We start from the raw sequence: 19,860 nt of genomic DNA on the forward strand, positions 1-19,860 counted from the left end.
GGCGGCCATGGCAGCTGTTCATCAGGAATTGCTCATGCGATGCTCATCATCCTTTCTTTCTCCTCCCCCAGCCATCCGTCCTCTCCTCTTCTCCTACCCCATTCCTTCCACTCTCTGCCCATCCCCTTTCCCCCTTACTGCTTAGCCACCCCCCACCCCACAATCTTTCAATGGAAGGGATCAATCCCTTGAGTCAGCAAAGCCCTAGAGGCCCCAGCTGGGGGGAAAGATGCTATGGGCTGTGAATGCACTTTCTTTGCCAGAAAAGGGGGAGCCATCGCACTGGGAGCTTGCCCTCCTCGGGCACCTCCCCTGTGAAGATCTCCAGGTGTTTGGAAAACGTTCCTGGAATTGCACTTGGTGAGGCAGGAGAGGGCTGTCCCGTTATATGGGGGGGAAACTGAGGCAAAGAGAAGGGACACGACTAGCCCGGGGCCACAGAGAGAACCAGTGAAACAGAACCCAGGACTCCTGCCTCCCAGTCACTTGCTCTAACCATCCAACCACACTCCCTGCTCAGCCCCTTCCCTGCTCTAACCACTGGAACGCACTCCCCTCACAGAGCAAACCCAGATGTCCTGGCTCCCCTCCCCTTAACTGCATGACCTCAAGTCACCAGACAATGGGGCCCCTAAATAACTGTCTTCCCAACAGCCCCTGTAACTCTCCAGCATGCTCTGGGCCCCTCCAGCCCTGCATGGCTATTTACAGGAGCGAGTTCCCGCCAGCCAACGGGGGAGGTTTGGCCGGCATTGTATAAACGAGCGGGACGGGTGATTTATAAGCCCTGCACTCTCGGAGCACGGCGGCGGGGCTCGTCTGGAACCGGCTGGGCCTGACATTTGTGTATTTTTTCACTGTTTATTAAACCAAAGAAAAAAGGACAAATTGGCAGGAAAAACCCCATTAGCAACCGAATCGCTTGTCGTCTGCCTTTCCAGCTCAGACGCTCTCAGCCCCGCCAGCGGCCACTTCCCTAGATGGACTCAAATCTTTTACTGCTAAATGGACGCAGGCCCCACAAGATAGTTTGTCCTGCTGGCTAAAGTGGAGGAGGACGGAGTCAGGACTCCTGGGTTCTTTTCCCGATGGGCTGGGTGACCTTGGGCAAGTCACTTCCCTCTCGCCTGGTAAGATGGGGTGGGCTAATACTGTAATAAAGTGGGTGGGGGGTGTGTACCCAGCACTGCCCTCTCCTGGAGGAAAGCAGAGCTGATCAACTGTGTGTCTTACGCCCTATACTGCTGGTGGAGAATGGAGAGTCTCCTGTTGGGGGTTTGAAGCATGGGACTCTAAGTTCTAGTCCCACCAGGGGGAGGCATCCAGCGCTCCTGTAGGGAAAGCAGAGGCCCTTACCTCCTGCCTGCAGGCTTTGAACTGCTTGCTCTCCCCCTCGCAGTGGAAGGTCTCTGTGCCAGGGTGGTAGAGATTCCACTGGGGCACCTCGGGGCCTGGGTGCAGGCCCAGCCTGGGCCTTTGCCCCCTGGCCTGGAACTGGACGGGATTGCCGCGGTGGAGCAGCCAGATGTCCGGTTCTCTGCCAGCCTGTGAGGCGAGGGCTGTTCCACAAAGCGGCTCTGGGAGGCCCGGGTGCCGTAGCTGCCCGGGGCGGTACTCGTTCTGTCTCTGAGCACGGGGCCGGGCCAACTGGTGGGGATGGGAGCGTGCAGGGGGGTCAGCAGGGCCTGCTCCCTCTGGCTGGGCCAGGTGGGTGGCCTCAGGCCCGGGCTTTGGTGCTCCTGTGGCCCGATGGTGGGAGTGGGGATGGGGGTGGCCGAGTTCTGGTGCCCCCTTTTGGCCACCCCCTGCCCCGTGTCCCTTGGGCGCCAGCTGCGCCTCACGGTGGAGCTGTGGTTCTTCAGCACCTCGTGCGTGAGGCGCAGCTCCCCCCGTGGCCGAGGGGCATGGCCGCTGCTCGGGTCCCTCTCTCCCGTGGGTGTCCCAGGGCGGGAAGGCTGCTGGATACCCCTTGTGCCGTCCCCGGGGCCCGTCTCCTCCTCCTCGCTTGGCGGGCGCCTGCGCTCCCGCCCTCAGGCGCGACTCCTGCGAACCCGTCTCCTCCACAGCCGTTGGCTCTCCCCCGCCGGGCCCTACGGTGGCTGCCGGAGCCCAGGCAACAAACAGGGACGGCTGCTCCGTGGGAGAGGGGCCCAGCTGGGGAGTGCCCTCCCCGGTGCGATGCCGGGCCCCTTGCAGCTCTGGGGATGCTGCTGCTGGCTCCCGATTCTCTCCAGGACTCGCCTCGTCCTCCGAAGTGGCCTGTGTGGGACTTGGCTGTGGCCTCGGCCTTCAGTGGCCCAGCGCTGCCCTGCTCGGCCGTGTGGGGGCTGACGGTGTGGAGCGGGCCCCTCTCCCTCACTTCTGGGCCTCGCCCTATGCCCTGCCAGCTCTGAGCTGTTCTCTGCCAGCGCTCCAGCCTGGAGCTGGGGCGCTGCGCGGAGTCCTCCGCCGGCATGGCCTTCCTCTGCTTGTGGTGCGGATGGTGCTCGCCTTTGGCCGCGGCTCCTTCTCCCGGCTGGGGGCTTCCTTGGCCTTGCGCTTGGGAGTCTTGGTGGGTGGCGGTGGCTGGTCGCTCGGGGGCCCTGGGTGTCTCTTGAACCGTTGGCGTGCCCCCCTCCGCCACTTCCTTGTGCAGCGGCAGCGCGAAGGGCACCTTCCCGTAGCCATATTTCCCCGGTTTGATCGACTCTCGAATTCGAGACCTGCAACGAAGGGGGGGACGTGTTGTTACAGGCCCTGCGTAAACAGAGCAAAGGGGGAGCCAGAGACCTGAGTGCGCCTACTGGGTGGCTTCAGAATGGCACGCCTTGTGTCATGAGCCCTGTACTGCACACAGCTCAAGGGGATTCTCCCATAGTTTACGCAGGGGTGGGGGTAGGCTTCTGGACTGGGAGGATCTGCGCTCTCTCCCTGATGTTGCCAGGGGGCATTCCAGGTGCCGTGGAGTATTCCAGGTGACGCCCAACACTGCTTCCTAGCTAGTATGCGCTGAGAGAGCAGGCTTGGCAGCCCCCGGGAGGAAGGAGGGTGCAGTGGTTAGAGCTAAGGCCTGGGACTAAGCCGATCTAGATTCAGTTCCTACTTCTGCCTCTAACCCTCTGTGTGACCTTGGGCCAGTCCCTTAGTCCACCTGTGCCTCAGTTTCCCCATCTGCCCAATGGAACTAACAGCCCTGGGAGGCAAAGTGCATTCGAGGTGCCCCAACAGCCTGGTGATGAGGCCAGGCAGCGTGTGAGGATCAGCTGACCCCTTTCAGTTTCTGAGTGGATTTAGCCCTGCGGGCCGTTGCCAGACGGGTGGCCCTGAGTGGACAAGGACAGTGACGGGGCCCGCACCCCACCGTGCAGAAACGGGTGGTTTGGTCTCCATGCCCAGATCCAAGGTATTTTGGCGCCTATGGAAGTTAGGATCCGAGCTTGCCAGCTGGGAGTGCAGCTTCAGAGCAGAGACCAGGGCAGTAGGAACAGTACCGGGATCCCCGCACACCAGTCACAGACACAAATGGCACCTAACCAATGCCCGAGCCAGCCGGTTCCCTCTCCCCCGCCCAGGTCGCGAGCCGAGGCTGTGCCGCAGGGGACCCTGGCTCTCACCTCCTGGCGGCGCGGGACTCCTGCGTCGGGGACACTGCCCACTTGGACCCGAGGGCAGCGTGTCGGGAGCTGCCGGCTGCGCCGCCCGCCTCGTGGCTGCCCCGCCGCTCGGGTTTGAAGAGCGGGAGTGACTCCTGGGCAGGCAGCCGCGCCGGGGCCGAGCTGCGGCGTCTGAAGGGCCTTTCCGGGCTGGAGGTGGCGGGAGCGTCCGGGTGGCGCAGCCGACGCGAAGAGTGGGCCAGGCCGCGGCTGGAAGCGCCTGCTTTGCCGGACGGGTCCTCTTCCCGCCTTGGGGCTCTGGGGGCGAGGGCTGGGTCCCTCCCGCGGCTGGAGTGCGTGGAGGAGGCATCCCGCAGCGGGGACAAAGGCAGCTGCTCGGAGGGGAAGGACTCGTGGCGGATGTACCTGTTCGGGGGCCCGTAGCGGGCGGGAGGGGGGGCTGCCCGGGTGTGGCTGGAGCCGCTGTGGAGGGGGAGGGCAGAGTCGCTGTGGAGGGAGAAGGCAGGCCCCGGTGGGGAGAGAGGCGCCCCCGATTCCCCATCAGTGTGAAGGGGGTAGGATGACCGTGGTGGGTAAGGATTGGCCCGTTCCTGTGGGTACAGGGGCTGGGCGTACGTGTGTGGGCTGTGAGGGCCCCCCCAGGGGGCTTGCTGATAGGGGGGCAGGCAGGTGCGGACCCTTTCCAAGACCCCCACCCCACAGGGCTGGGAGCAGGATGACCACGGGCTCCAGCTGCTCCAGGCACCCGCCACTTGGTTTCCAGCTCCGTCCTCCTCGGGCACCTGCCGGGACGTCCGCTGAGGGACCTGCAAGGGCACAAGGAGACGGCCTGGTCACTGGGGGGCTCCCTCAGGAGGGGCCTGTCCCCAGCTCCAGGCTGAGGTGACGCTGCCGCACCAGCTGGGGTCTCACATCCTCCAGTTGGCCATGGCCCTTAACAGCAGGGAACATCCACTCCACTGGCGTGGGCTCAGCCCCCCACCTCCACCCCGTGAGCATCTGACCAGGGGCCTCATCCCCTCGACATAGCTTAATGCCTGACCCAGCAGCCAGGGCTCAGGGGTGGCACTGGGTGCCCAAGGGGCAGCTTTGGCCCAGGTCTCTGGGGCTGGGACAGACGGAAAGATCTGGGCAGGTAGAGCCTCCTGGATCCGGCAGCAGGAGGGTTGGTACCTGGGAAGAGCCCGGAGCAGGGGGAAGAGAAGCCAAAAGACGGGGCTGAAGGGAAGCGGGCTGGGTTGAGGGGCACAGACCTGCCCAGGCAGCATTTCCCTTTGTGTCCCTGCTGCTTAACGCAGGGCCCTTCCCCGTACCCCCCACCTCAGCTGGCCTGGTGCCTCAGACAGAGGGACGATCCCACGCCAGGCGGGGCGGGCCCAGCTGTGGGGAGCAGGCTGGGGAGTTTATCGCTGCCCAGCTGTTCTCGCCTCCTCGCTACAACATCCCAAAGGCCCCTGGCCTGGAGGGCTCATCGTTAGCCAAAAAAGGAAATTAAGAAAACGAACGTGCTCACCGATTGCCAAACTATTTGGCCTGGTTCAGGACTGCCTTGGAGACAGACAGTGCTTGGCTGGATTTTAACGATGGCACAGGTACCGTGGGGCGGGCTGTTAAACCCACTCGGTGCAAAGCAGAGCACTGCCGCTGCCCCCCTCAAACGTTCCTCCCACACCCCACAGTTTGGGGACCTCTGCTCTAGTGCCTCGGATCCAGCCAGCCAGCCTGGCTGCAGCCCGCTAGCTTCACTGGGGGGCTATGTTTTTTTTTTATAGCTCCTTCATCGAAAGGATGGAAGGCGATTCCTCTAAGCCTCAGCATCTCCAGGGGAAGCATCAGTGACCCCCGGCGCTGGGTAGAGTGCTTTTCATCAGGAGATCTCAAAGCACAGTGCAGAGCAGGATCTTACCACCATTTGACAGATGGGGAAACTGAGGCAGAGCAAGGAGAGGTCAGGGGTAGAACCCGGGTCTCCTGAGTCCTACTCTACTACTCGGCAACACAGGTCCTAGGCTGAGAACTAGCAACTCATTCCATGCAGGCCAACAGCAAACAGCTCCAGATGGGCGTAATGACTGTCCCCCTGTAATGCCCCAGGCTGCATTCAAACCAGTAATCTAGAGCCCCGCCACACAACCTCCTCCCACAAGCCCTTCCAGGCCCCCGTGTCCGCATCAGAAATTTCCCACGTTTTTCTTTTCATTTCCAGGGACGCTGGAAAGCACCAGCACCCAGGCCGGGAGTTCCCCACCAGGGACCCAGCCGCCCTGCGCCCGGCACTTTCATCTGCCCCCTCCCGGGCCGGAGAAGCAGTGGAGGTGGGCGGAGGGAAAGAGATTTCAAAAGGTTTGGGGCCCCCTCTCCTTCCTCTCCAAGAACAACGGCACCTCGAGGAATGACACAGTCAGGCTGAGAGCTGAGGGCCAAGTCTGCTGCTGGCGTCGATCTGGAGCGAAGCCGGTTTACGCCCGCTGGGGCTCTGTCCCATGTTGCCTCGGAGCCTTTCCAGCACTCGGAAGCGTAGCTGCCAATACAGCCCCGCTGCCCCTTCACACAAGGACACTGGGCAGCTGCTTCCAGCGCTCCAGTCCCAGCTCTGTCACTGACCTGTTGGGTGACTGTGGCTGGCTGTCGTGCCTCAGTTTCCCCTTTGGCTGTGAGCAAGAGGGCAGGGACCGTCTCACACTCTGCAGTGCCCAGTTGGGGCCTTTCGGTGCTACCGCAATCCTGTGGCCTAGTAGGCAAAGCACTGGCCTGGCACGCAGGTTCTAGGCCAAGCACTGCTCGCGGGGTGACCTGGGGCAAGTCACGGCCCCGGGCCGTGCCCTGGTTTCCCCAGCTGTAAAAAGTGGGGAATCATCCCGGCCCCTTTTGCAAAGCGCTTTGAGATCTGCTGGTGAGACGAGCTAGGGCTCGTTTTATCGGATTATTAATCAGCTCTTCTCTGGGTTGCTTCTGCATGCGAGGCCTTGGCTGACTTCGGGGCTTGGGAACAAGATAGGGAGCCTTTCGCCTCCAGTGACAGCCGAACGCTGGGACCATGTGTGAAGGAGATGGCTGCATCGGGGTGCTTACAGGCCGGATGACAGCCAACTGTTGAGTGACACCCAGATTCCCGGCTCCACTGTCCCCAAGCCTCGGCCGCACACCCCTAGCAGCAGGGCCCGCCGCTCCAAATCCCAAACTCCCCCAGCCGAGGGCCTGATCCTCCGACTGCTGGCGCCTTGTGCGGCCGTGTGCCCAAGCGGGCGAAGAACGCCAGCTGATCACAACGGCTGCGTGTGGCGCTCCCTGACTGCACAACACGCAGGGCAAAGGGCAAACGTCAGCTCACGACTTGGCTTTTGCTCGGGGGCCTCTGGTTCCTAAGGACGCTGGCGCAGGAAGGGCTGGGGGGGCCGGGGACTGCTCGGCGGAGCCAGGGAAAGCTCCGTTTTGCAACACACGGCCGGGTTACCAACGCTGCCCCGGATAAACACACCAGAACCACTGGGAATAGAACCCAGGAGTCCTGACTCCTCACCCACCTTCTTTTAACAGAGAGACCCCACAGCCCACCCCGGCTTCCCCCTCAGCCCAGACAGCAGCTGCTTTCCACGGGCTGTAAACTCCTAACGCGGACAAGATGCTGCTCCTGCCCCCGCCAGCGCTTGCTGCAACATACCAAGGCCGCGGGGAGGACACTCCGCACTGGCTCGGCTCTTTGGGAATTTCCTCGATGACGGTGGTTCGGAAGCTCCCCTCCCCCTCAGCATCCCGCTTCTCATGGACTTTGCCCGTGATGCGACGCTGTGTTTTCACACACGTCGCCCCTGCCCCGGCCTCTCCCCCAGCCCCCAGGCAGCCCTGACATGCAGGCTGCCCGCAGAGCCCCCCAGGGGGAGAATCTGGCGAAAGGAAGAGGCCTTTTGCCCGGAGAACCTGCCCATCTCGCTCACTTGGTGCGCTCCTGCCCCTGTTCGGTGCCCACGGCGTACGCAAATCCCAGGGCAGAAACTGGCGCGAAGTTTAAGCCTCTTTCTCCCACTTGTTTCTGTACCTTCCTCTGCTACTGGTTAACCCAGGGCCTGATCTTTACTTGTTCCTCCAGGGATGGGATCGGGGGGAGGCGGGGAGGGACTCTGACCCTTAGACTATACTCCCCTTCCAGCATCAGGAATGGAACCCAGGTGTCCGGACTCCCAGCACCCCTCCTACTCTGACCACTAGACCCCATCTCCCCCAACTCCCAGCTGGGAATAGAACCAAGGAGTCCTGACTCCTCACCCACCTTCTTTTAACAGATAGACCCCACTCCCCACCCACAGCTGAGAACAGAACCCAGGAGTCCTGACCCCGGAGGCCCCTCCCGCCCCCCAGCTGCTCTGGCAACACTGTGACTTTCCACTACACTTGTGATCCCTGCACACAGGGCCTTGCCTGGCCCTCGGTGTAATTTAGAGCAGCCCTGAGGTTGCTCTAACTCATGGTCTGCTTCTCACAGCCTCATATGGGCCGGGGGAAGCAGAGACTAGCCAGAGCACAATGTGCTCGAGCAACGTCCCAGATCCACCCCCTATGCGGGGGCTGGGAGCAGGGCGAGTGCCAGATCTTACGCCAGGGGTGGACCCGGGATGAGGGCTTTCTCAGGGGAATGTCTCCTGCCTGAATAGGATAAAGGAGCCTCAGCGTCATTGAAAACCAGGCCCCAGGAGGTTATCCCTGCTCCACCATTCCAACTTGCTCCTGCTTTGGCTGATCTTTAGCCACCTCTGGGGCAGAACATGGCAGCTGTTTAACAGCCCACAGCAACACCCCAGGCAATGTAGTGCTGGAGTACAACATACCCAGCCCCAAGGGAGGTTTATGGAGGGAGAACACCATCTACCTCCAGTTGGGACTGGCCAGTACAACACCCCAAAAAGCACCAGGAGATTGTGAGTGACCAGGTGCAGCCAGCACGCTTGGCGTCACCCCCACAGAAGAGAGAGCGCCCCCTAGGGGGCACCTCCCCAGTGCTTTCCAGGAGAAAGGTCTCCAGGTCACCAACCCTGCCTAGCGTACCAGCCCGGCTCCAGGGGAGGGGGCCGGGGTCTATCCCCGTTAGCCCTGCGGGGCCAGCCCGGCTCCGGGGGAGGGGCCTGGGGCCTATCCCAATTAGCCCTGCGGGGCCAGCCTGGCTCTGGGGGAGGGGGCCGGTGTCTATCCCCATTAGCCCTGCGGGGCCAGCCCGGCTCCGGGGGAAGGGGGCCGGGGTCTATCCCCATTAGCCATGAGGGGCCAGCCCGGCTCTGGGGGAGGGGGCCGGGGTCTATCCCCGTTAGCCCTGTGGGGCCAGCTCGGCTCCGGGGGAGGGGGCCGGGGTCTATCCCCATTACCCTGCGGGGCCAGCCCGGCTCTGGGGGAGGGGGCCGGGGTCTATCCCCGTTACCCTGCGGGGCCAGCCCGGCTCCGGGGGAGGGGGCCAGGGTCTATCCCCGTTAGCCCTGCGGGGCCAGCCCGGCTCTGGGGGAGGGGGCCGGGGTCTATCCCCGTTACCCTGCGGGGCCAGCCCAGCTCCGGGGGAGGGGGCCGGGGTCTATCCCTGTTAGCCCTGCAGGGCCAGCCCGGCTCTGGGGGAGGGGGCCAGGGTCTACTCCCATTAGCCCAGCAGCAGACCCCAAGCGGGATGCCCCAGCCAGGTTCCCTGATGCTCTTTAGCTGGTGATGAGGCCTGTGACTCCAGGAGGTGGCGATGCACATTGGGGCTGGCGAGATCACTCGTGCAGGGGCTCTGTGTTTCCCAAGCCGCCCCCCTCCCCATCCTGCCCCCCTGCCCAGCTGTAAGGTCCTTGGTCTGGTGACTCACCTTCCTGCTGCCTTGGCAGAGCTGGGCCGTCAGCAGGGCCAGACCCAGGGCCAGTCCAGCCACGCAAAGCCTGGAGAGAAAACCAGAGACGCTGCCATTAGCAAGAGGCGGTGCCCACCCTGCTGCTCCAATGCCCTGCTCCCTTCGGTCTCCGTTAACCCCTCGCTCTCCTGGGCAGCCCCCCTTTATCCCAGCACCTCCCAGCTGCTAATGTTCAGTGGCCGTTCCACACGCAAATCCAGGAGGAGGAGAGGTGCCCAGATCTGCTCTTCACGGTAACACAGGGGTGTCTACCCGCTCCCCCTTCCTCCCCCCGGGGCTGGCCACCTCCTCCATGCATCTCTGCTATTGGCCTGGGTCATCTGTTGTACAGATTTTACCCAAACCAATTGCAGCGATGCTTTCTTGCCTTGTGGCTAGGAGCCCCTGTTCCTCCATCAGTGCCAACGCCCCAGCGCTCAACCGCAACCCTACAATAACAAAGCAGACTAGAGGATCACAACGGTCCCTATTGGCCTTGGAGTTTGGGAAACCATAAAAGCAAAGCATCCCGCCCCAGCAACCCTACCATAATAAACCTGCGCATGCTGCCCCTGTACTCACCGGCTACCCTCCAACAACAAGTCTGTATAGGCAGCCCCAACGCCCGGAGCAACCGGAAAACAACAAACCGGTATGCCCACGAGCAACCCTACGATAACAAACCCATCGAGGGCTCCAGCATTCGAAGCGGCACTCGGAAAAGCACCTCCAACTCAGTAACAGTTTGGCGACAATTTTGTGTCGCTGACAGCCTGGGCTGGATTTGAACCCGGAGCCTCGAGCCACCTCCCATTCCCAAGCCGCCTGGGGGAGGCGGGGTTCAAACCGGTATCCGCGTAGCAAACAGCTCCCTACCCCAATCCCACCACGCTCCTTGACCAGTACTAGAGACGAACCGGCACCCTGGAGATGAAAAGGTCCCGTAATCCCAATTCCCGGGGGCATCACTGCTGAATAGTTCAAAGCGGGGGGAAGGCAAAGTTTGCTTTCCTAATGACCACATCCAAAGTCACCCTGGAGCATACAGACCTACGAATAATCTGGAGGGGGGCCCAAACCAAGACCAGCAAAGACCTCCCCTTGCCCATGCACCCCGGAACTATCTCAACTGGGGCTCCCATTTGAACCAGTGACCTAGTTATACCCCATTGCTGCCTCCTGAGTCATCCACTCTCCTCCCGGACGATGAGTTCACATAAATTGGCCACGCATCTTCTCTCTCTCTCTCTTTTTCTCTCCTCCAAACAGCAAAATAGCAACTCGTCATCTTTCTGACCCGCTCGTCCCTGCTCAAAGCCCCCCCCCCCCCCCGCCTCTCCGGGAAGAGCCCCCTCGCTCCTTTCAGCACGAAAACGCGAAGCAGAACTGCTCGTGAACCCTGAGTCAGCCGGGGGCGGCTGCAGCGTTAACATAATAGAGCGAGGGCCAGTCTGGACAGCACATCTTCGCCCAGGGGTTGCGGGAGGGGGCCGCAGCTCCAGTGCAGTGAGGGGGGAGCTGCCCCAGTGCCCGTCTCTGGCTGGCTGGACGTTACAAAGCCAACCACTCCTCCCAAGAGAGCGGGAGTGCACCGTGCCCTCAGGGCTAGCGCGCCAGAAGACCCGTCTTCTATTCCCAACTCCACTGCCACATGACCTTGGGCAAGTCACAGCCCTGTTCCGTGACTCAGTTTCCCCCCTCTTTAAAATGGGACTAAGGTTATCACCCTCCTTTGCAAAGCACTTGGAGATCTCTGGACATAAAATACAGGCGAGGCATCATCACGGTGACTAGACGAAAGACCGGGTGGGGGGAAGCTAGCCGAGAACACGGGCAATTGAACGGTAAATCAGTGCCCGTTCTTCCAAGACCCCTGCTCCTTGACAGCACCCTCAGCCCGTGTCTCGGCCCCATGGACAGCAGGATGAGTGGTACATCCGCCCCACAGCGGCAAGGCTCCGGCACCGCAGCTGTAGCACCGTAGTCTAGACTATCCCACCAGCGAGGGAAGAGGTTTTCTCCCACCTCTTTGAGAGGCTGGAGCTGGGTCAATGGAGGAATCCTTCTGTCGACCCAGCGGTGTCTGCCCCGGGGGCTAGGCCGGGGTCCGTGGAGAGGCCATCCCCAGCGAAAACCTGGGAGAAGCAGCGTCAGGGAGGCGACGATCAGTCACCTACCAGGGCGGCGATGGGAGATCTAGGGCTAGGGCCCCTCCCAGCCTATTATTTGGGGTCTGGAATTCCTGACCCTTTTATGGACTCGCCAGAGGACCCACCAGCCCTGCCAGGACCAGAGGGGGGATCCAGCGCCCGGGGTGACTCAAGCGGGGCGGTCGCAGCACGCAGGCTGGGTTTAAGGGGCGGCGGGCAAAGGATCGTGCGGTTTCACACCCAGGTGGCACAAATGGCACCGGGGAGGCAGCAAACACATCGAGGGGATGTCAAGAGCGGCCAGCTGCACGGGTGACTGGAGAGTAAACCCGGGCTGGGCCAGCCCACGTCACCCCGTCAGGGGCCCTCACCGAGCTCTCGGCCAGCGTCTGGAGGAATGCCGACGGGGGCGTGTGACTCCTGCTGCAGCCAAGGGAGGGCTGGACACAGCCCCAGCGCCCTGCCCATGGTGTCTGGCCCGGAGCTGCCCCTGCCTGGGAAATGCGGGGCGAGACCCCCAATCCTCTGCACACCCGACCACGGGAGCCGGCCGAGGCCCCAAGGGTTAACCAGCTGGAGAGGGTACATCTTCCACAACCTTTCTTCAGCCAGCAGCCTGGGAAAGCCAGCCCTGCTCCACCAGGCCAACAGGCCAAGGGCACGGGATATTTTCAGACTGGAGGAACATGGCCAGTGGCCACAGGCAGCACTGGGGGAAAAGTCACCGTCCAAAGGAGACCGGAAAAACTCTGCCCAAAGGGAATCCAACCCCCCCATCCAAGGTCTCTGATGGCGGACTAAACCAGCGCAGACATTCCAGGAGGAGTTGCACATCCGCCCACCGAGCCGAGTTCAAGGCTCCGTCTTTCCCCCGGCGAGAGCTGGCGGCAGCGCGGGGGCCCTGAAGGCAGCCCAGGGAGCTGAGGCGGTTGCGTTGCTCGATTGTTCGGGGAAGCATCCGCAGCCCGAGCCCAGCAAATGTGGGATCCAGAGGTCAGGGTGCTGGGTTGAAATCAGTCTGATCAAGGAGTGATTCCGATGCCAATGAAATTGATTCAGGGCAACGTTTTCAAAAGCACCTAAGGGTACGTCTACACTGCAAAGGAAAACCTCCGAGCCCAAGTCAAGTAACTCACGCTCGTGGGGCTCACACTGCATGGCTAAAAACACCAGTGTAGACGCTCCGGCCTGGTCTCCGAGTTCGTCCCCTCTCACTGGGCTTCAGAGCCCGGGTTCCAGCCCAAATGGGAGTGTCTACACTGCTATTGTTAGCCCTGCTCAAGTCAATTGATCCAGGCTCTGAGATTCAGTGCCACAGGTTTTTCTTTGCAGTGTAGATGTAACCTCACTGATTTAGGAGTTTAAATACCAATGTAAAGTAGGCTCCTAAATCACTTTAGGCACTCTTGACATTTTAGCTCTAAAACTCATCTTAAAATATCCTGCGATTCTAATTACAGTTCAGATTAAGATTCAGATCAAATTTATTAAAACACTGATTCAAATTATTAAATTCAAATGAAGATGAAGGGCTGGCCCTGCAAACTCTTAACTTTACAGTCTCGTTCATTTCCGTGGGAATGCCCACGTGCATCAAACGAAGCTCGTGTGTAAATGTCTACAGGATCAGGGCCTAAAATCCAATTCCAGAGTAAAATTCAGATTACATTTATTCAAAGTAAAATTCAAACGAGATGTATTCGAACTAAGGGTACGTCTACACTTACCCGCTGGTTCGGCGGCAAGCAATTGATCTTCTGGGATCGATTTATCGCGTCTTGTCTAGACGCGATAAATCGATCCCGGAAGTGCTCGCCGTCGACGCCGGTACTCCTGCTCCGCGAGAGGAGTACGCGGAGTCGACGGGGGAGCCTGCCTGCCGCGTGTGGACCCGCGCTAAGTACCTTGTATTTCGAACTAAGATACTTCGACTTCAGCTACATTATTCAGGTAGCTGAAGTTGCGTATCTTAGTTCGAACTGGGGGGTTAGTGTGGACCAGCCCTAAGTCTAAGAACCAAGTTCTGATTCCAGTAACGATTCATTTTAAATGTATTCCAATTAAGATGCAGGATTCAAATGCGATTCATTCAGATTCAAATGAAGATGTGTGGTTTTGATTACCGGATCCTAGCTTCTAAAGCCAGACGGGACCACTGTGATCCTTCGTCTGCCCTCCCATACAACATAAGCCAGAGAATTGCCCTGAATTAAATCCGGTTTGAACTCGAGCATGGATTTTAGAACAACATCCAATTTTAAAATTGCCAGGGCTGGTGAATGCACCTCCACCCTTGGGGAATGTATTCATGTTCAGATTAAAAGTTTGGATTTGGAGTAGATTCAGATTCTAATTCTGATTCAGATTAAAGTCTTAAATTCAGAGCCTCAGATTGACTTCCTGGGGCTCTCATCCCAACCGAACCGTCCCCTTTATCCCCCCCTCATTCAGCTTCGTGCAATGGTCTCTGGCAGTGAATTGGTGGCAAAGCCCAGATCCCAGCCGGAAGCCGGGTGCGAGCCAAGAGGGCTGAAGGTTGCTGGTCTTTCCAAGCGCTGTCGACACAGATGAACTCTCTCGTGCTCTGTGTTTATTATTGTTTCCCCCGGCGTGGACGGGAAGCTGCAGGCGTGTCGAGCCGTGGTCTGAAAGGTCGGCTTGTTCGAGAGAGCTCCGAGGAGCCGCTCCACCGCCTCGGCAGGGTTGGAATTAAGTAGCCACGGCCCTTGGCCCTGATCTCCCCTGGAGAGGGCACCTTCTTCAGCGTCTCATCTGCTCCCAGCCTGAGAAGCACCCTGGGCCCACCCTCGAGCCTCAATGTGGAGCCGAGATCTCTGCCTCTCAGAGCCCGAACTGCAAACGGTTCACGTGTCCCAAATGGCTGATGATGTCGGATCGCGACATGCCTCCCTTCATGACGCACCGACTCCTGGTTCCGTAGCAGGACTCCTACTAGAAAGTCAACGCCAGAACATTTCCCGTGTACCTCCACTCCGCGCTCAGGCACCAGCCCTTCTGCTGCAGCTCACACGACCCTGCAATCCAGCTGCTCCTGGGTTAAACAGCTCAGGACGGTAGCACAGGGTCTAAGCAGAACTCATCCAATTAGCTAGAAGAATCTGGTCTCTGAGAAAGAGGAAACACGGTTGCAACTTGTGTTCTGCAGCTGTCTAATTAAATGCACGCTGGACGCAGAAGCCTGCAGGCTTCTGTTCCGCCGCCTGGGTGCTGAGGGGAAAAAGAGGAGTCCTGATTCTCTTCTCTATTACACTAGTTTAAATCCACATTGGGCCAGATCCATAGCTGGTGTAAACTGGTGCAGCTCCACGGATGTCTATGAAGCTGCAGCCAATATACATCCGCTGAGAATCTGATCGACTGACAATGGTGTCACTCTGGATTTACCCCAGTTTAAGTGTGAACAGAGTCAGAGATGGACGTCGGTTTGCAGAAACTCCCTGGGTCTCATTCTCCGCTGCCCGGCAGCCTGAGCTGTCATTTACACCCGGGCAGATTCAGAGTGAGCAGAGATCTACTGAGGATCTGGCCCCAGTTCTGCTAGCCATCCTGGCGAGAGCTGGGCGCTCCAGGCTGTCAGGGGAAGTTTCACGACATTTCCCAGTAACGTGACGGGAGCTAGCGGAGAAGGAATGTGGGCAAGGAAGGCCACATCCCAAGCTAGGAGGCCAGCGGACACTATCTGGGTTGCCATCTGAGCACCAGGAGACATTGTGGAGCCGACCAGCCTAGCTTGGGGCAGCATCAGGCCTTACAGGAGCAGGCACTGAGCATGGAGCTCGCCAGCGAACAGGTCCCCGCGTGCAGTGCGGTGCTCAATCTCGACCTGACACGGAGCGTGGGATGCTGGGCGTCGTAGCTCCCCGTGGGCGCAGTCTCTTGGCTCTAGCTTAATCCGCGGCCCCTCCATGGGCCCCTCTGCTCCGAGCAATGCCGGAGGCATGGCTGCCCATTTCATCTCGCAGGGACGTGCGTTGTGCTGGGCACCGGGGGCTCGGGGCCGGGAAGCTCCCACATCCCTGATGCAGAAGTGAGCTGAATTCGCTTCACCCCCGCGCTGGTCGCTGATGGTCCCTTTTCAGTGCATTTTGTGTCCTTGCCACGGCAACAATGCGAATATATTGGTGCGGGCCGGTCTCCTTTCACGTCCCCATCCCGTTCTAGAACTGATGCCACCACAGGTCAGCAGCAAAATCAAACCTAGGAGGTGCAGCACAGTCTTACGCTATAGCAGCAACTCCACTAGCTAGCAACAGTAGCGGGCTTTTATCCTTTAGCTGCACCCGCCCCCAGAGGGAGAGACGGGGGCACGTACCCAGTCTTTTAGGCTGCCCCTACATAATAGGACACTATCCCCAAAACTGTTTGCCAAGCCACCGCCTTGGCCTCACTTCCAATTCCCTCATAAAACTCACTCCCCCTGCAAACCTTATGAGAAGTGAGATTTAAAGGCGAGCCACCACCGTATGTCCATGCCCTAGAGCCAGTCCAGAGCCCCAGGGACCGACTGATCTGCCATGATTTCAATAGGCTTTGGATCAGGCACTTCCTAAGTGGCCGTATGAGCCTATCAATCGTCCCCTGATCTTTACCTTCTTCCCTTCACCCTGGTTTTTGGTCTGTTTATGGCCCCCACGTTACGCTCCGCGGGGCCAGGACCAAGCCTCACTTCCCAGAGGCATTTAGCACCCGGCCGGCTTGTGTGTCCAATCAATGTTCTAAAATTCCCTGTGAACAGCTGGGACCCCTGCCTTGCAAACCCAGCCGGCTGCGAGCATCCTTCTGCCCTTGGGGGTGGGGGAACAACCTCAACAGCGGGCGGACCCACGTTTGTCCTGTCTCAGACCCTCGGTCTGGCTGGCTCAGCTGACAAGTAAAAGGACGGGCTTTCCACCCATCAGCCCCACACCTTCCCCCAGGCTCGTAAGTACCACGCCACGCTCTGTGTGGTTTACGCGTCATCCCGCACGGAACCGAGGGGCTGAGCCAGAACTGAATCCGCCGGGTCCTGAAGCTGGGCTGGGCTAATGGGAATAGACAGACACCAGCTGAGACGGCTCCGGGGGGCTAGCAGGGTAAGTACTCATCCGGGTCACTAAAGGAGCTCTGATTCTACACGTGCACACACACACACGTGTGTACACACACACATCCCCACGTGTGCACACATTCGCACGCCGATGTCTGGATAAGAAGGGGCCATCAGTTGTCACTTTTCTGACCCCGGCCGCCTGGTAACACCCAGTAAGCAGGAGCTGGGCGAGGGAGAAGAGAGGAGTTGCCCCGGCAGATCAGACTGTCGGCTCGTCACGTCTGGCATCCCTGCCTCCGGCAATGGCCGAGACCTCATGCTCCAGACAAAGGAAATAAAAAACATTCCACGCTGCACCTGGCTGACTGTGCGGCGTGGAACGTGGGGAGGTCAGGAAGGAGGGAATTCCCTCCTGACCCCAGCAGGTGGTCACTCGCTGCCCTGAAACCTGAGATCTGCTTAACCATGTTACCTGAGCTTGCATGGCTTCCATGACACGGGCTGGGAGGCAGAGAGTACAGGAGGAAGGATGGTCCAGTGATTAGGACACTAGCATGGGATTTGGGTCGGCTGGGCTCAACTCCCTGCTCTGACACAGCCTCTCTGTGTGACCTCTGGGCGAGTCCCTTAGCTGCTCTGTGCCGCAGTTTCCCCATCTGTGCAATGGGGATAATAGCACCGCCCTGCCTCCCGGGGGATTGTGAGATACACGCATTGCAGACTGTGAGTTGCTCAGATAGATTATTCCTTGACTCACTGGGTATGCTTGAGCAAAGCGCTGGCCCTCTAGCTGTAAAGTGAGGGATGAAATGGCTGGAGCCCTATGGACACAGCAAGCCACATAAATAAACTGAGCAGGGGTTGGCGCTACTTCCTGCAGCAGTGAGTTCCACAGATTGACTGAAGTCCCCATGCTTCGGATTCCAGGTCTTTCTCTTCCCTACCCCACCATATCTAAACCTACAAAGAAGCCCAGGGACTGTCCCTCCTTACCGGCTGATCCAGCCTCCATGCACAGACCCCATCCTGCCTCAGTTCCTTCCTTTGAGGTGGAAGCTCCTTGCTTTACTTCTTCAGATGACCTCCTCTTCCTCTCAGCATCTGGGCTGTCCTGAGAGTCCCAGGACTTTTTAAGGTGTTCTCGCCTCCCTGCATAAAAATAGTAAGAGACAAAAGTCAATTGCTGTATAAGCCCTTTACCTCCACCTTAAATATTGCCCACGCCTCCAGGCAATTCTGGTTTTAAGGGTGGCTCTGTTCTTAAACCTAACACTGAACCCCTTAGGGACATTTTATAATCAAAGGACCAGCTGCATGAGGGAAGCATCATTGCAAATGTGGGTGCACCACGGCTCTCTGCTGGAAAGAACTGGGAACTGCTTGCTGTGTGTCTTAGATGCCACACTGCAGTGAGGATTCTTCATTAGCTCAGGTGGCAGAGACCTATGCTTTCAGAGAAGGAGGATGGGATTGATAACCCTGAGGCTATTGTGAGGTTCCCAGTCATCTCAGGGGCAGCATTGCCAGCCCCCAAGCATTCAAACGCCAGGAGACAGGCCTTCAAAAAATCATGAGATTGAAAAAAAATAATGAAGTCCAGGATCTTGATATTTCCTTTCTGGGTTTAGAGCCTTTTGGGGGGTGACATGTTCCAGCTTTTCTCTCCAACCGTGAGGGTTAGGAAAGGTCTTTTCTTATTGAAATAAAAGCTGAGAGCTCATCATCACTTGACTCCAGGAGCTGGGGCTTTAAGGAAAACGACAAATCTCGCAAGACTCCCAATAAAATCCCAAGAACTGGTGCCTTGCCAGTGGCGGCTGCGATTATCAGAGGGAACGCGTCTATCCATAGTCACGCCTCTTAGCACAGCGGGTGTTGCTCAGTGAGGGAGGGTTTCAATGGGACGGGTGCTTACAAAGCGTGGGATTTTCACAGGAACCTATGGGAATCAGCCGCCCAAATCCCACTGAAGTGAGAGTTAGGACCGGACTCCCTTAATCTCCTTTGGAATTCCACACCTAAAATGCCATCGGTGAGTTCGGTGACCCGTGCCCCGGGAAAGGAGAGGGTGTGAACGGGCATCACCAGGCTAGATCCCAGACCGTGAGATCTCTGAGACGGCAGAGCGGCTCTCCTAAGGAACCTTGAACAGCAGCTGGGAAATATCGAGCACAAGTGTCGCTCCAGTGCGGGGCCCCCCGGCAGACAGGATGGGACGGGCTCATCCCATCTCAAAAGTGGGCTTTATTGAGACACCTCCAGAGGGCTGGGGAGGACGGGTCTCCTGGGGACGGGACCGGCTTCTGACATACCCCAGCTCAAGAGCAGCTGCTCATGGATTGGTTGCCTCTTGTCGACGTCCCACAAGGTCGTCAGAAACGGGGGCCAGGGGCTAAGATCTCGTGTGCAGTCTCCACGGGCCAGTTCAACCCTCGGGGGGGGGGGCAATTAGTGCCAACTACAGCCACCCTCACCAGCGCTCGGCTCCCCGGGAACGGGACCCACCCGACCTGTCCGAGAACCAGACTGTCGCTCCTGCTGGCTACTGCTGCTCCGGGCTGGTGTCCAACGGGTAACCTAGGGGGGTGGGCGCTGCAGCCCCTTCTCAACCCACCGAGCCATCCAGTCCCCTGCCCCAGAGCCGGGACCCGTCAGGGACCGTGTTAGACAAAGGGGAGGTCCAAGGCAACCAAGAACCAAAGTTGGGGCTGCTGCTCTCCCAGATGGTCCCGTCCAGGGAGGGCAACACACAAGCTCGGCTCTCCCCCCAGCGCTCTCCCCCAGCCTTTGAAATAAGGACTTTCTATTAGATCGAAATTCAGCACAACCCTGAGACTTTGCCCCCTGGTTCTACCCAGGAGGATCCACCCGCCCTGTGCCAGGATCCTGGGGGAAAGCCTGGCCCCTCCAGGCAGGATGCTGTCAGCCCGGGCTGGGGGCTTCTTTCTTGGCGCTCGCCTCTTGCGTTTTGTGGAAGGAATCTGGGTGGCTGGCAACGCGCTGCAGCCAGTGGGACAAAGTCGGTCACCGCACAGCGGGAGCCAGCAGCCCAGAGCAAGCCGAGATGTACACAGACACACACACACAGACCCACTTCTGCTCCCGTGCACAGCGACGCGGACCCAATCCAGAGACACAGCGCACCCGGACGCACCGCCTTGTACGCCCTGTGCCCCGTGTCCCCATTTCCCCCAGTGCAGCGTGGGGGGCTGCGACGCTCCC

At 59.4% G+C, this 19,860-nt stretch overlaps 1 protein-coding gene across 1 annotated transcript in view; it reads right to left on the reverse strand.

Moving 5' to 3' along the window:
* Nucleotides 1–19,860, reverse strand: part of ADAMTSL4 (ADAMTS like 4) — a 72,489-nt gene that overhangs the window by 34,967 nt on the left and 17,662 nt on the right. Inside the window, 13 exon segments of the mRNA XM_005293802.5 lie at nucleotides 1,357–1,536; nucleotides 1,539–1,607; nucleotides 1,609–1,841; nucleotides 1,844–1,988; nucleotides 1,990–2,256; nucleotides 2,258–2,326; nucleotides 2,328–2,429; nucleotides 2,432–2,499; nucleotides 2,502–2,601; nucleotides 2,603–2,702; nucleotides 3,594–4,399; nucleotides 9,418–9,487; nucleotides 17,632–17,787. Of these exon segments, the coding sequence (XP_005293859.3) occupies nucleotides 1,357–1,536; nucleotides 1,539–1,607; nucleotides 1,609–1,841; nucleotides 1,844–1,988; nucleotides 1,990–2,256; nucleotides 2,258–2,326; nucleotides 2,328–2,429; nucleotides 2,432–2,499; nucleotides 2,502–2,601; nucleotides 2,603–2,702; nucleotides 3,594–4,399; nucleotides 9,418–9,487; nucleotides 17,632–17,663 (2,241 nt within the window). The 5' untranslated portion in view covers nucleotides 17,664–17,787.

Source organism: Chrysemys picta, chromosome 20 (assembly GCF_011386835.1).
Source record: "Chrysemys picta bellii isolate R12L10 chromosome 20, ASM1138683v2, whole genome shotgun sequence".
Taxonomy (NCBI): Eukaryota; Metazoa; Chordata; order Testudines; family Emydidae; genus Chrysemys; species Chrysemys picta.